We start from the raw sequence: 17,927 nt of genomic DNA on the forward strand, positions 1-17,927 counted from the left end.
TATATATATATATATATATATATATATATATATATATATATATATATATATATATATATATATATATATATATATATATATATATATATATATATATATATATATATATATATATATATATATATATATATATATATATATATATATATATATATATATATATATATATATATATATATATATATATATATATATATATATATATATATATATATATATATATATATATATATATATATATATATATATATATATATATATATATATATATATATATATATATATATATATATATATATATATATATATATATATATATATATATATATATATATATATATATATATATATATATATATATATATATATATATATATATATATATATATATATATATATATATATATATATATATATATATATATATATATATATATATATATATATATATATATATATATATATATATATATATATATATATATATATATATATATATATATATATATATATATATATATATATATATATATATATATATATATATATATATATATATATATATATATATATATATATATATATATATATATATATATATATATATATATATATATATATATATATATATATATATATATATATATATATATATATATATATATATATATATATATATATATATATATATATATATATATATATATATATATATATATATATATATATATATATATATATATATATATATATATATATATATATATATATATATATATATATATATATATATATATATATATATATATATATATATATATATATATATATATATATATATATATATATATATATATATATATATATATATATATATATATATATATATATATATATATATATATATATATATATATATATATATATATATATATATATATATATATATATATATATATATATATATATATATATATATATATATATATATATATATATATATATATATATATATATATATATATATATATATATATATATATATATATATATATATATATATATATATATATATATATATATATATATATATATATATATATATATATATATATATATATATATATAAAGCAGCTGAATTCAAAAATTTGCTAGAATGAAATAGGGGTACCATGTAGTTGTCATTTCTTATATTTGTAAGGCTTTTGGACAGATAGACAACTGTAATTGACCCTGATTTTGTTATTTTTATTTATGCTCCAACTTTGCATGAATTGCTCTCTTTTAGTACTGTACAAATATTAGTACTAAATACCTTTCCTGAACATCATTAATTTATTGAACAGTTTTTGCTCTAGTTTATTGTTCTCATCTTCCTCATACCTATCAGCATCTTATTTTTTTTCCAGTATGTTCCTCAATGGAGTGAAGAAAAAATTGCATAGTATATACATACTAAAAGTACTCTCAGTTGATTCCCACCAAAACTCAACATAATACATACATTAATATTTTATTAGCAGATTTTATTCTAATGCAGATCAGTAGTTTTATAAAAATTAAATATAGTGTGACTTAAATATCTATTGGAGAGAACACGGTTAGTTAAGGAGTGATTTTACTTGGATATGTTTTTCCAACTTACATCAAAGAATTAATGAAGGATTTATTTTAGTAGGTAATGAATGTATTGCATTTGATGTACACTACAGCCAAAAACATTAAATTTTTGCGGTTTTGCTCATCGCATTCATTATTATCACATGACTGATTTTAGATGTTGTTATCATGCATACAATTATGCAGACTTCATGTCATAATAACTGCAACTAAAAGAGTGGAAAGTGGGATATCATGGGGGCAGGACTATACAATAGATCTTTATAGTATATATTTCTGACCTAGTTATGAAGGTAAGATACCATGATACCTGCATGAACTTTGCATGATGGAAGCCCTTAATTGAGTTGTGCCTCTCACATTACCTGTTACTTCAGTGTCTTTCAATACTGCAGGCAGAAGTCATTCTTTTGAACACTTACTCTTAGTTTTTTTTTTTTTTTTTAAGCAAAATATTAAAATAAGATGTAGGTATCTAATTAGTGTGCCTTGACATGCAAGCCAGTGTTACATAGATTATTGTAAAGGATTGTGTATTCATTTTGACTAGATTTTTAGAGACCATTACATATACAAATATGTAAGGTGAGGCATCTTTCTCCATGCTTACCTCCCATAATATGACAGTGTTCCAGGACCCACCATCACAACCCCTGATGACCCTTGAGCTCACTTCTCACATTCCAGCTGCTAGTGGTGCCTTGTGCATCAGTGTGGACTCAGTGGAGGGTTAGGTAGCTTTGTGGCTAACACCAAACATGTCACTTCAGATTTCATTACTTTATTTCAATGTATTGTACAAGTGTATTTATATTATTATTATTATTATTATTATTATTATTATTATTATTATTTTACATTGATTAATTTTACATATTAATTGTATATATATATATATATATATATATATATATATATATATATATATATATATATATATATATATATATATATATATATATATATATATATATATATATATATATATATATATATATATACACACACACACACACACACACACACACACACACACACACACACACACACACACACACACACACACACACACACACACACACACACACACACATACATACATACATATACATACACTATATGGTTACACTCTCTCTCTCTCTCTCTCTCTCTCTCTCTCTCTCTCTCTCTCTCTCTCTCTCTCTATACATACTCTCTATGGTTACATCTCTCTCTCTCTCTCTCTCTCTCTCTCTCTCTCTCTCTCTCTCTCTCTCTCTCTCTCTCTCTCTCTCTCTCTCTCTCTCTCTCTCTCTCTCTCTCTCTCTCTCTCTCTCTCTCTCTCTCTCATTCAGTATAAACAGAGCACTCAGTCTGCTGGAAAAGTTTAAATTTCTCTCCACAAAGACTACCTGTTATGCTGGCAACTTATTCTCAGCAATTCTCAATTTGTCTTTCACTTATTTCCTCCTACACAGCAACACATAGCAAGTTATTTTTATAATTTTTGTTCTGATAATCACTATTTATATTCATTAATATTGTTATCATTCTAATGTTCATTTGTATTAGTTTTATGTTGATTGTTATAATTTATATTACTGTTTTATATTGATTACTATTATTATTATTCATCTTGTTACTGTTAGCTTTTTATTATGGCTATTAGTATTATTTTTGGTGTTATTTTTTATTATTATTATTATTATTATTATTATTATTATTATTATTATTATTATTATTATTATTATTTATTGTTATTATCATCATTATTTTTATTATTATTAGCTATTGTAATTATTATTATTATTATTATTGTTATTATTATTATTATATTCTTGTTATCATTATATTGTTGTTGTCATTATTATTATTATTATTATTATTATTATTATTATTATTATTATTATTATTATTATTATTACTATTATTATTATTATTATTATTATTATTATTATTATTATTATTATTATTTACAATCATTATTAAATCTACTTTATAGAAACTTATAAACATTATAGCATAATGATCTTTCAAATATAGAAATACAGTATTGTTAGATTTATCATTCATTGTTATTTGATGTCTCTACATATGACATCTGCCTGTAATCAGTGTTGATACATATTGTTTATTATTATTTTTTTCTTTTAATAGTACACTGAGGAATGCTGTACCTGAAATAAAGCAGTTTTATGAAATAATGAGCTGCAATTCTTGGAGATTACCTAGTGTTTACCTCAATAGAAAACAAGATTAAAAATCCTAAACAAAAAATTTAAATGAGAGAGTAAAACATAATCAAAGTCCACTAAATCTTGTCAGTACCTTGTAGTAATCTCTGCTTTGGCTCACAGACAGCTGAGACAGTGGAGGCCATTGTGGCCCAGCTTATGGAAAAGCAGCGCGTGGCACGAGCAGCAGCAGCGGCAGCGGCTGTGGCAAACAAGAGTGGCGTTGAGTGCGGCTGTGGTGCTAGTGTAGGTGCCGAACACAGCAAGCAGTGTACTCTGCATCCACTCCGGCGCTTGAGTGTGGCCAAGCTCCCCCACCATCACCACCACCATCACCACCACCATCACCACGAGGGACCCAACACTGTCACCTCCTCCCGCCAGACACTGGTAGCCATGCCAGCACCCTCAGACAGTGACACAAACCAGGTAAGTCCTCTAACTTTATCCTATACCACAATCTTGAAAAATTTCTTTTACTGATGAAATCAGTTTTAGATTTTGACACTTTGATTACTGTTAGTTATGTAAAAGCATAAATGTTGAAAGGAATTTGTTCATATGTCTCACTCTCTCCTGCATGTGCAAAGTGGCATCCAGTGAATAACAAGGGATAGAAATACATACAGAAATCAAAATTTAGTACTGAAACTCCTCCGACATCTTTAGTTATTGCTGTGAAAAATAATTGTTCCCAGCATTCCACTATTGCTCTCTTTATTTGCCTTTTATGACATGCAGAGGAACCTTTGTATTCACTTTAGTGATCAGAGTAAGAGGAATCTTGAGGCAGTTGTAAACAGTTTCCTTTGATAATTTTCTATGAATTAATGTGACACATTTGAAAGAATGATAGTAAGTAACCGGTGATACCTTTCACACACTTGTATTTGTATGTATTGTTTATTATCAACTTATACCTGTTTTTGAAAGTACAGTAGATTCATCACTGGTGCCTTTGGTTTCCTGTTGTATATCACAAAACATTAACATGAATCATCACACATTCCCACACTACATTTACACAATAATATTCCTGTGCCATTGTGAATAATGGCCTTCTGGATGCAGGCATTTCTGGTTGTTGCTGTATAAAGTGCATTCACCTTATATCTATATATTTGTTTATTATTTATTTATTCAACTTTTCCCATATATTTCACTGCAATGTAGAGCACACTACTGCCAGATGCTCAAAAGCCACATTACGCAAGTAGCATAGGCACTTCCCGCCAAATATGCATTGATTGGCTTTGATTCAGTGATGAGCTTAAAAATATATGCATTTGTACTAGTTGCTTTTGTTTGGAACTTTTCATAATATTGTCATGTCACTTTTCAGCATATCTACAACTTTATGCATAGCAAAATTCAAACAAACACCAGAAGCCAGTATCAACAGGCTCTCCTTTCCGCTAGACTCCACCAAAAACTTACGGTAATGACAAGTTTTCACTAAGTGATGTGCTTATGGAAAAGGGCGTTTCTGGTCATTTTTAGCTGATTTATCACCCTTCTACATCACTGTATCTTCTGCCCATTCGCAACACTTTGCTGATAAGACTGGCTCCTGCCAAATATACATATAACCCGCAGCATACATATGCACATGGGGGAGAAATTAACTGCCTAGGCTAATTTGTTTTGGAATCGTGAGAAAATGACAGGTTTAACTATTACTGTAGACTGACAGCTTCATTTTGTTGTTATTCTGGTGACACGCAAGCAAGAATGGAGATGGAGTTAGATGGTGGGGAACTTTTTTGGCTGGCAGGTTATGAATTAATTAGAAAGTTAAGTTTCCAACCTATAAATAGCTAAAGAGCTTAAAGATCTGAAAAATGCAGGACACATTTATGTCATTGCACATTCTATTTGAAATGTAATAAAAGTAATGCACAAAGGGAATTTTTTTAATTTTATGTACATATATAGATATATTTATATCTATCTATCTATCTATCTATCTATATATATATATATATATATATATATATATATATATATATATATATATATATATATATATATATATATATATATATATATATATATATATATATATATATATATATATATATATATATATATATATATATATATATATATATATATATATATATATATATCTTTAGACATACAGGTGAATAAATGAACTTTAATGTATGAAGTGTACATAAATCCAGAAGTTCCCAGACATAATAATGATCAGTCCTCTTTATTGATATTGTTTATTGTACATACAAATAGTGCTGATTTTGCAAACTATTCCTAAGCAAGTCAAAACTACAAAAAATTTGCATGTGTTTACCACACCACAACTTTGCCTCCAATTTGTAATATTTATGCTGATTGACTCTTGATTAAACCCAGAGCATCCTAGCAGCGCATTAATTAACAACATGTATTGGTTTGAGCTGAATTAAGCACCAGTAATAGGAAATTTCTTTTTGATATTTAGGATAAACCTTACTTGATGTGGATACATACACTAAAATCCCAAGGGAAGTCTCTCTCTCTCTCTCTCTCTCTCTCTCTCTCTCTCTCTCTCTCTCTCTCTCTCTCTCTCTCTCTCTCTCTCTCTCTCTCTCTCTCTCTCTCTCTCTCTCTCTCTCTCTCTCTCTCTCTCTCTCTCTCTCTCTCTCTCTCTCTCTCTCTCTCTCTCTCTCTCTCTCTCTCTCTCTCTCACACACACACACACACACACACACACACACACACACACACACACACACACACACACACACACACACACACACACACACACACACACACACAGCCCGGTAGCTTAGTGGTTAGAGCGATGGCTTCACAAGCCAGATGACCGGGGTTCGATTCCCCGGCCGGGTGGAGATATTTGGGTGTGTCTCCTTTCACGTGTAGCCCCTGTTCACCTAGCAGTGAGTAAGTACAGGATGTAAATCGAGGAGTTGTGACCTTGTTGTCCCGGTGTGTGGTGTGTGCCTGGTCTCAGACCTATCCCACGATCGGAAATAATGAGCTCTGAGCCCGTTCCGTAGGGTAACGTCTGGCTGTCTCGTCAGAGACTGCAGCAGATCAAACAGTGAATTACACACACACACACGCCTGGTAGCTCAGTGGTTAGAGCGCTGGCTTCACAAGCCAGAGGACCAGGGTTCGATTCCCCGGCCGGGTGGAGATATTTGGGTGTGTCTCCTTTCACGTGTAGCCCCTGTTCACCTAGCAGTGAGTAGGTACGGGATGTAAATCGAGGAGTTGAGACCTTGTTGTCCTGGTGTGTGGTGTGTGCCTAGACTCAGCCCTATCCGAAGATCAGAAATAATGAGCTCTGAGCTCGTTCCGTAGGGTAACGTCTGGCTGTCTCGTCAGAGACTGCAGCAGATCAATAGCTAATAGCGGAAAACGAAGAACTAAAAAAAGGAAGTAGCTAACTACAAAAAGCAGATGGAAGAAGGACTCGGTAAAGCCGAGAAAGAAAAATAGAAGCTTAAAGATCTAGTAAACAAGGAAGAGGAAAGAGTACAGAACGTGATTAAAAAAGAAGTACAAGCATGGAGAGTCCAAGATAAGAAAGATAAGGCTGATTTTCAGGAGGTGATTCAAGAACAACTTGAAGAAAAAGAAGAAAATATGACAAGCAAAATGATAGGAATCCTCAAAATAAAAGAAAATTTAGTTAGAGAAATTGCAGAAAAAAGAAGAGTGTAGTCGTATTTGGAATAAAAGAAAAAATATAAAATATAGACCAAAAGAGAAAAGAAGAAATGAAATCAGTCAAAGACCTACTGAAGAATCTAAACGACGAAGATAGGCAGAACTTGGAAGAGGAAGTAGAAGAAATAAACAGAATGGGACCATATCAAGAAGGAAAACGAGACCAATTAAAATACTACTAAAATCACAAGCAGCAACAGAAGAAATATTATATAGAACAACAAAACTTAGAGAAACAGAAGGCTGCAAGGATATCTATATAAAGAAAAATAGAAATGAGGAAGAAAGGAAGAGATACAATGAACTGGCAGCAGCAGTAAGGGAAAAGAATAATGAAAGGTCAGAAGAGGAGAAGGCATTTTTTTGGAGAATTCTAGGAGACAGGATAAGGAAATGGTATATAAACGAGAAGGAAGAGAAAAAAGTGGAACAAGTTTAACTAAAAATGATAAAGGCAAAAGACTAAAAATGATGTATACGAACATAGACGGGTTTTATCAAGTAAATTAGAATTAAGAGATTACATAAAGAAAGAAAATCCGGATATTGTATGCCTGGCTGAAACAAAACTAAATGAGGCAATCAAAATAGACTTGGATAATAGGTATAATGTATGGAGAAGAGACAGAGTGGGTAAAGGAGGAGGAGGAGTCATGATTATGTTAAGGAAGGAGATAGTGATAAACCAAGTGGAATGTGGGAAGGAAAAGCAGAAGTATTGTATATTAAGATGCATATTAATAAAAAAGAGTTAACAATCATTGTAACATATGTGCCACCAAAAACAAATTCATGGACCAATCAAGAATATAAAGACATGATAGATGACACAATAAGGAGTCTAACGAGAATCGTTAAAGAAAGGAGAAAAGTGATATTAGTAGGAGATTTCAACTGTAAAGAAGTGGACTGGGAAAATTATGAAAGTGGTATGGGGGAAGAAGCCTGGGGAGAAAGATTCTTGAACCTAATGATAGACAATATGATGGACCAGAGAGTAAAGGAATGCACAAGATTCAGAGGAAACGACGAGCCGGCAAGATTGGACCTAGTTTTTACAAGGGTATACAAATGAATGATGATATAAGATATAAGTGCCCATTGGGAAAGAGTGACCATGCAATATTAGAAATAGATATAGAAGAGGAAAGGAAGATAGAGACGATTCATACAAAGGAGACCGATTAAATTACAGAAAGGCTGATATTGAGAATCTCAAGAACTATTTTAAAACGTAGACTGGGAGGAGATGGAAAACTCAGAGACAATGCAAGACAAATATAACTTATTTTTGGAAATATACAAAACAGGAGTCAGGAATATGTCCCAAAATATAGACCTAAAGAAGAAGGAAAGAAAGATTGGTTTAATGCAAGGTGTGCCAAGGCAAAGGAAAAAAGAGATGGAGCATGGAAAAGGTGGAGGAGAAATAGAAATCCAGCAAATAAGGAAAACTTCAAGGCAGAGAGAAATGAATATGTTAAGGTGAGGAAGGAAGAGGAAAAGAACTTGAAAAGACATTGTCGAAAAATGTAAGGAGCAACCAAAATTGTTCTATAGATTCATAAATGGAAAAATTAGGCAAAAAGAAACAATAGAAAGGTTAAAAGGAGAGAACGGGATGGTGGAAGACCCAAAAGTATGGCAGAACTATTAAATAAAAATTCCAGGAGGTCTTTACTAAGGAATCCAAATTTGAGAGGCCACAGGGTAATAGAGAGACAATCTATATGAAAGAGATTAAAGTAACCAAGCTTGAAATAAAAGAGTTAATGAAGGAACTGGATGAAGAGAAGGCAATGGGACCAGATGAAGTCTCAGGCAGAATACTGAAAGAATGTAGGGAAGAACTAGCAAGTCCTATATACAACATCATAAAATGCTCAATAGAAAATGGAACAGTACCAGTAGAATGGAAAAGAGCTGAGGTGGTTCCCATATATAAGAGCGGAAGGAAGGAAGAACCTTTAAATTACAGACCGGTATCACTAACTAGTGTAATATGCAAGATGTGTGAAAGAATAATAAAGAAACAATGGATCGAGTTCCTTGAAGACAACAAATTAATATCAAATAGCCAATTTGGTTTTAGAAAAGACGGTCTTGTGTAACTAATTTATTGAGTTTCTATTCTAGAATAGTTGATAGAGTACAAGAGAGAGAGGATGGGTTGACTGTATTTATTTGGATTTAAAAAGGCGTTTGACAAAGTGCCACATGCAAGATTACTATGGAAGTTAGAGGAGAAGGGTGGCTTAAAAGGAAGCACATTGAGATGGATAGAAAATTATTTGAGGGGGAGAGAAATAAGGACGGTAGTTAAAGATATGAAGTCCAAGTGGAGAGCAGTAGAAAGCGGAGTGCCACAGGGGTCAGTATTGGCACCAATACTTTTCCTCATTTATATTAACGACATGCCAGAAGGAGTGAACAGCTACATAAATCTGTTTGCAGATGATACGAAACTGTGCAGAGTTATAAAGCAAAAGGAGGATTGTGAAATACTGCAAGAAGACCTAAATAAGATCTGGGAATGGAGTAAGAAGTGGAAATGGAATTCAATGTGAACAAAAGCCATGTCATGGAAATGGGAAAGAGTGAAAGACGACCTGTGGGAATCTATAAGATGGGAGATGGAGTAGAACTGGAGAAAGTAAAAAGGAAAAGGACTTAGGAGTGACGATGGAAGAAAACAATCAACCAGTAAGCCATATTGATAGAATTTTTAGAGAAACATATAATTTGCTAAGGAATATTGGAGTAGCATTTCACTACATGGACAAAGAAATGATGAAGAAATTGATAAGTACTATAATAAGACCCAGATTGGAATATGCAGGAGTAGTGTGGACCCCTCATAAAAGAAACACATAAGGAAATTGGAGAGGCTACAAAAATGGCTACAAGAATGGTTCCAGAATTTGAAGGGATGACATATGAGGAGAGACTAAAGGCTATGGATCTACCAACCCTGGAACAAAGAAGGAGAGAGGAGACCTGATACAAGTTTATAAATTGATCAACGGAATGGACCAAGTGGATAATGAGAAACTGATCCTGAGAGAAGAATATGACATCCGAAGCACAAGATCGCATAGTAAAAAGCTGAGAAAAGGAAGATGTCTGACAGATATTAAAAAATATAGTTTCCCGCAGAGATGTATTGAGACGTGGAACAGTTTAAATGAAGAAGTAGTGTCTGCAACGAGTGTGCATACTTTTAAAGTAAAATTGGATAAGTGTAGATGTGGAGACGGGGCCACACGAGCATAAAGCCCAGGCCCTGTAAAACTACAACTAGGTAAATACACACACACACACAAATAGGTAAATACACACACACACACACAAATAGGTAATACACACACACACACACACACACACACATGTGTAACAAATTTATTGAGTTTCTACTCTAGAACAGTTGATAAAGTACAAGAGAGAGAGGGATGGGTTGACTGTATTTATTTAGATCTCAAAAACGCGTTTGATAAAGTGCCACATGAAAGATTACAATGGAAGTTAGAGGAGAAAGGTGGCTTAAAAGGAAGCACATTGAGATGGATGAAGAATTACTTAAGGGGGAGAGAAATAAGGACGATAGTTAAAGATATGAAGTCCAAGTGGAGAACAGTAGACAGCGGAGTGCCACATTGGCGCCAGTACTTTTTCTCGTATATATAAATGACATGCCAGAGGGAGTGAACAGCTACATAAATCTGTTTGCGGACGATGCGAAACTGTGCAGAGTCATTAAACAAAAAGAGGATTGTGAAATACTACAGGAAGACTTAAACAAGATCTGGAAATGGAGCAAAAAATGGGAGATGGAATTCAATGTGGACAAAAGCCATGTCATGGAAATGGGAAAAAGTAAAAGACGACCAGTGGGAATCTATAAGATGGGAGATGGAGTAGAACTAGAAAAAGTAAAAAAGGAAAAGGACTTGGGAGTGACAATGGAAGAAAATAATCAACCGGTAAGCCATATATTGATAGAATTTTCAGAGAGAGACGTATAATTTGCTAAGGAATATTGGAGTAGCATTTCACTATATGGACAAGGAAATGATGAAGAAATTGATAAGTACTAAAATAAGACCTAGATTGGAATATGCAGGAGTTGTGTGGACTCCCCATAAAAGAAACACATAAGAAAATTAGAGAGACTACAAAAAATGGCTACAAGAATGGTTCCAGAATTTAAAGGGATGACATATGAGGAAAGACTAAAGGCTATGGATCTACCAACCTTGGAGCAGAGAAGAGAGAGAGGGGATCTGATACAAGTTTATAAATCAATTAACGGAATGGATAAAGTGGATAATGAGAAACTGATCCTGAGAGAAGAATATGACTTTAGAAGCACAAGATCACATAGTAAGAAACTAAGGAAGGGACGATGTCTGAGAGATGTTAAAAAATTTAGTTTCCCGCAAAGATGTGTTGAGACTTGGAACAGTTTGAGTGAGGAAGTGGTGTCAGCAAAGAGTGTACATAGTTTTAAAGAAAAATTGGATAAGTGTAGATATGGAGACGGGACCACCAAGAGCATAAAGCCCAGGCCCTGTAAAACTACAACTAGGTAAATACACACACACACACACACACACACACACACACACACACACACACACACACACACACACACACACACACACACACACACACACACACACACAAATATAGTTTCCTGCAAAGATGTGTTGAGATTTGGAACAGTTTGAGTAAAGAAGTGGTGTCAGGAACGAGTGTGCATAGTTTTAAAGAAAAATTGGATAAGTGTTAGATATGGAGACGGGGCCACACGAGCGTAAAGCCCAAACCCTGTAAAACTACAACTAGGTAAACTAGGTAACCCACACACACACACACACACACAAGAAATACATAAGGAAGCTGGAGAGACTACAAAAAATGGCTACAAGAATGGTTCCAGAATTTGAAGGGATGACATATGAGGAGAAACTAAAGGCTATGGACCTACCAAACCTGAAACAGAGAAGGGAGAGAGGGGATCTAGTACAAGTTTATGAATTGATTAACGGAATGGATCAAGTGGACAATGAGAAACTGATCCTGAGAGAAGAATATGACATTCGAAGCACAAGATCGCATAGTAAAAAACTGAGGAAAGGAAGATGTCTGAGAGATGTTAAAAAATATAGTTTTCCGCAAAGATGTGTTGAGACGTGGAACAGTTTTAGTGAAGAAGTGGTGTCAGCAAAGAGTGTGCATAGTTTTAAAGAAAAATTGGATAAGTGTAGATATGGAGACAAGGCCACACGAGCATAAAGCCCAATCCCTGTAAAAACTACAACTAGGTAAATACTGTACACACACACACACACACACACACACATCTGCGTATTGTAATGGTTAGCACGCTCGACTCACAATCGAGAGGCTCGGGTTCAAGTCCTGGAAAACGGCGAGGCAAATGGGCAAGCCTCTTAATGTGTGGCCCCTGTTCACCTAGCAGTAAATACTCGTAGGTACGGGATGTAACTTGAGGGGTTGTGGCCTCGCTTTTTTGGTGTGTTTTGTGTATGATGTGGTCTCAGTCCTACCCGAAGATCGGTCTATGAGCTCTAAGCTCGCTCCATAATAGGGAAGACTGGCTGGGTGACCAACAGGCGATCGAGGTTAATTACACACACACACACACACACACACACACTTCACTGATTTTTATAATCATTAATGGAAAAGCTTGATAGACACTGGCTGTTTTATTTCCTGTCCCTTCTTGTGCAAGAAAGGAAGGAAACATCTCTGGTGAAAGTTATTTCATAATCTATGATTTCTTATTGTTGAAATGGAAATGTAATTCTATTTCAGCTTAATATTTGAATGATACATAATAGACTGAAATCCAGCCTAGAATCTACTCTAAGGAAATCATGTAAATATAGTTTGTCATTTTATCAGGATGGAGAAGGGATATCAAGATTTTTTTTTTTCTCTAGGTTAGTCAAATAGTGTGGCAAGTGTGTTGATATATTGCCAAGCTTCCAACAAAACTTGTTTTCTCTGCATTAGTGTGTCTGATTTGCTTCTTCTGTTTAACTCTTAACATCCTTGCAGTTTGCAATGCCCAAATTTGTTTTTCTTAATGGTAAATTGAAAGCCTTTTTGAAACTGTAACTGTATTACTACTACTATTGCACAATGCTTTTGATTTTTCTCTTTCACTATCATAATTCTTAGTATGGAAAAGTATGAAAATGCTTACTTCATTTTTACAAACTCTTTATCTCAATTTTTAGAAACTTTTTTACTTCTCACAAATAACATGCAGTATGTATTGCTAAACTGGGATTTTGTTCACCTTAATAATGCTAACTTCTTATAGTAGTTGTTTTAGTCGCCTGCCTTCTGTCGTGCAGTTTCAGGATGCTTTTTTGCATTTGAACTGGCTACCTGCCATCTAAAACTACATCAACAAATAATTTTTCTGCTTTGTGTCATCTGCCTTTTTGTAATGTTGTAGTAAATGGCTGGACTTGAGTCAATCATTCAGACCACACTCTAAAGAAACAACATTTTTTGGTGTGTGTGCTAAATAGACAACACAACAATGCTAGTAAATTAATGATTGATATTAGTAATCCAAATTTTTTAGTCAAAATTTTAGGTGTTTCAAATATTAAATATTAAGTACGTATATTAAAATAAAACTGTGATGGTCACATGAGTAGACACGCTACTGATGGCTGGGATTGAATATGTGTAAGTGATAACATGGGGAGAGTACAGTGGACCCTTGAACTTCGAACAATTAAATTTGGAGGTCAAACAAAATTCGGACTTCAAACAACCCGAAAGCGACCGAATCTAGAGGTAAACATCAGTTCCCTGTTTGTTTTGGTTCCTCATTGTCATCTTGCTCTTATTCAAGACATTTGAACAGAGTCACTTAACTAGATAGGATGGTTGAGTAATATTTCATATAAGTACACTAATCTCATAACTAATAAAAATATTTCTTAACTACTATAGTGACAAAGTGTAACAGATGTGAAACAAAACAAAGTTTTCATTGAGGTTGTCTTAAGGTGTAGTCTCAAATGCAAAGACATTTCTGAAATAACCATCTGCATTAGCACATACATAATGTCAATCCTCCCTTGCCCTCCACACTACGTGTGTCATGAAGCTCACCACTAAGAAGGAAACAATATTGAATTTAATTATGATTCAGTTCTCATTTACTTAGGAGAAAATCTGGAGTCTTGAAATGGATTAAAATTATTTACATTGTTTCCTATGGGAAAAATGGTTTTGGACTTTAAACATTTCGGACATCGAACAGCCTTCTGGAACAAATAATGTTTGAAGTCCGAGGGTCCACTGTAGTTTGTTGGTTTTATTGTGTAACTTTGTGGGGATCATTAATCATGCTAAGAGTGATGAATATAGTGACAGTAAGGGAAATGGAGCATAAATGTGATATATATATATATATATATATATATATATATATATATATATATATATATATATATATATATATATATATATATATATATATATATATATATATATATATATATATATATATATATATATATATATATATATATACGTTATGGCCTATAGTGCCTGTAGGCATACTTGAAGAGTATATGTGGGAAGCACTGTTAAGCTTCTGCCCATTAATGGCGCAGGCAATTTTATTTACAGTGGTACCTATATTAGAACCCATATCACCACCCAAGTGCATCTTGGTGTAACCACCTAGAACCTGGCTATCATAGTGACATGTAGGTAACTTTAAACAACTCAACAAATGCCATAGTTTCAAAGTGGTATGTGTTGGGATTCGAACCTACGTGTGGACGGCTGCCCAATCCCACGCTCACCACCTTATCCATTATGCCACTGCCTCCCTAAATGTAACTTGAGATACAAGTTTAATTTGTTCTGTGAAAGAGCTCATATCTCAAAACAATTTTCTCCCATTGAAATGCATTGAAATGCCATTAATCCATTTCAGCCTCCCCAAATAGCACCCCTATTTTTTTTACATATTTTCAGGTAAGAAAAAGGTATTTATAAATAATAGTTAATGCACAGAAACATAATCAAATATAACAAAAGATAATATAAATAGATAAACTACTCTTATAAATTATATTTATCTCGAAATGTGCATTCCACGGGACATTACCCTACCGCATTCCGAACCCTCCCTTGGGACTCTTGATCAGCTGGAGTGTACAAATATAGCCACCCACAGAAGACTGGGTGCTCCTATAATCACAGAAGAGCTCGTTGATGCCCCTGTAAGCATTATTCATTGAATAAATGAAGTTTTAAATAGGAGAGAAAGAGAGAGAGAGAGGGAGTAGAGGTCGCACTGCTGCAGCCATAAAGGTTTGTTTACATATGATAAACATCAGTGGAGGAGGTAAGCAGAGATGGGAGAAATTGTGTTTTGCCTTTTCAGTTACATACACATCCATACTTTATCAATGCATAAACACATATAGAATAAAAGCAAAAATTTATTTATTGTTCTTACCTTGGAAACAGATGTTTTCAGATAATGGTAGTAAATGGTGGAGGAGGAGGGAGGAAAGGAGGAAGGGATGCAGGCACCATTCACACGTAAACATTAAATGTAAATTAAAACTACAAGTAACCCCCGTTTAATGAAGGGATTACGTTCCTAAAAAAACCTTCGTTAAGCGAAACTTTCTCAAGCAAACCGATTATAACAAGTTTAACCCCTGACTAGAACTTCTATTGAGAGTAAACAAAGCAAGAGTGCATCATAGTACATTGAAAGGTTTAATGAAAGTAAAAATTATGAAGTTAAACATTTAGGCAGTTTAATTTAAGTCATTATAATGTACGCTAATGTATGTATGTACATAACTTTATAATGTTGATGATCTTGAATTTATGAAGGGAGGGAGAGTGAAACGGGAAAGACACTAACCGGCATCTGTGGAATCATTGTATCACATACAAGACTTATGTACCACATTTCCACAAGGCTTTCCATTTTATCCATTGTAGAATCACGAGTTCAGGTGGTTCTTTTAGCTTGCAAGGAAGATACGGTCTCACCAGCCTTCTTAATAGAGTCTGCTGACTTGAAAATAATAGAGACAGAAGATGGAGTCAAGATGGTGGCAAGCAATGCTATTAGTTTTCTCACCTCTCATATGTCTGTGAATAATATCCAGCTTCACTTTGAGAGTAAGAGACTTCCTGGTCTTCTTAGCAACGCTAGGCGACATTGCAGGGCGTTTTGGTGGTAAGTTGAGAGAGGGAAGACAAGCTGCTGCTAACGCTGTTATTGTTTTGAACAGGGGGAGTGAGTGGTGCGCGTGTTGTCCACGAGAGGCGCTGGTGTATTCAAAAGCCTGTTGGCTTGCATAATATGGCGGGGCTTTCAAACTTGGAAAAAATTACCTGGATAAAATTTCATTAAAGCGAGTTTTGTGTTTGTTAAACGAGCAGATGGTAATAAAATTAAACTTTCGTTGTAGCGAAATTTCCTTGTGTGAACCTTCATTAAGCGGGGGTTGCCTGTACTTTCTTTAGACAAAAAAATAGGTAAGTAAATAGTGTGAAAATGGTGAAAGAACAATCACAGTGCATGAAATATGCGGGAAACACATAGATACTAACTCAGCTGAGGCTGGACCAATGTGCCAAGCCACTGACTAGCAGCAACATCCCTGAGCATGACTCATATCTCAAAATTTTGCTCGTATCAAAATAAATATAAAAATTATAAAATCATACCTCGTATCTCATAAAAACTCATATGTCAGGCAGCTTGTATCTCAAGGTACCACTGTAGTTGGAAATTCATCCTGTATGCCACAAGGTCTTTTGTTACCACTAACATAATAGATGATTTATTAGGAATAAAGAACTTGAAATGTTTGAAATCTATAAGTGGTCATTTGGTGAAATATCATCTTATGCATAACAGTAACCATACATATTAAAAAGTCAACCTTTACCAGATAGGGGCATACTTTTTTCCATACATAAAGATATCCAGTTACATCCATAACTATAGTTTCTTAATGTTTATACACATACACATAAATTAAGTTTACATCATGTGTGTGTGTGTACACATGCAAAAAAGGAGCAAGAAAAGTTCAATAGTAATCACATGCATTTTATCATTCAAGTTATTTTCTCTTTCTTTTTTTACTTATTTACTTTTGTTTGTTTATTTTTTTCATGATTGTTTATTCTACTCTTCCCCATGAAAAATAAAAGTAATACACATGAAGGAAACAGTCATTAGATAATTCATTGTTGGCATGGTAACATAATTTGTAGTCTACATTCATCTCACATGACTCATTATTGATAAAGTGGACTGACTGTAATTATTGAGGTGTGAAAGTTTAAATGAAGCCA

General features: G+C 33.3%; 1 protein-coding gene across 2 annotated transcripts in view; it reads left to right on the forward strand.

Moving 5' to 3' along the window:
- The window catches only part of LOC123504990 (calmodulin-binding transcription activator 1-like), a 697,746-nt gene that overhangs the window by 623,874 nt on the left and 55,945 nt on the right, over positions 1 to 17,927 (forward strand). For both annotated transcript variants that reach the window (XM_045255981.1, XM_045255980.1), the window contains 2 exons: positions 3,957 to 4,262; positions 5,176 to 5,271. In XM_045255981.1, the coding sequence (XP_045111916.1) occupies positions 3,957 to 4,262; positions 5,176 to 5,271 (402 nt within the window). The remainder of the gene's footprint in view (positions 1 to 3,956; positions 4,263 to 5,175; positions 5,272 to 17,927) is intronic.

The sequence above is a fragment of the Portunus trituberculatus genome, chromosome 17, assembly GCF_017591435.1.
Source record: "Portunus trituberculatus isolate SZX2019 chromosome 17, ASM1759143v1, whole genome shotgun sequence".
NCBI lineage: Eukaryota > Metazoa > Arthropoda > Malacostraca > Decapoda > Portunidae > Portunus > Portunus trituberculatus.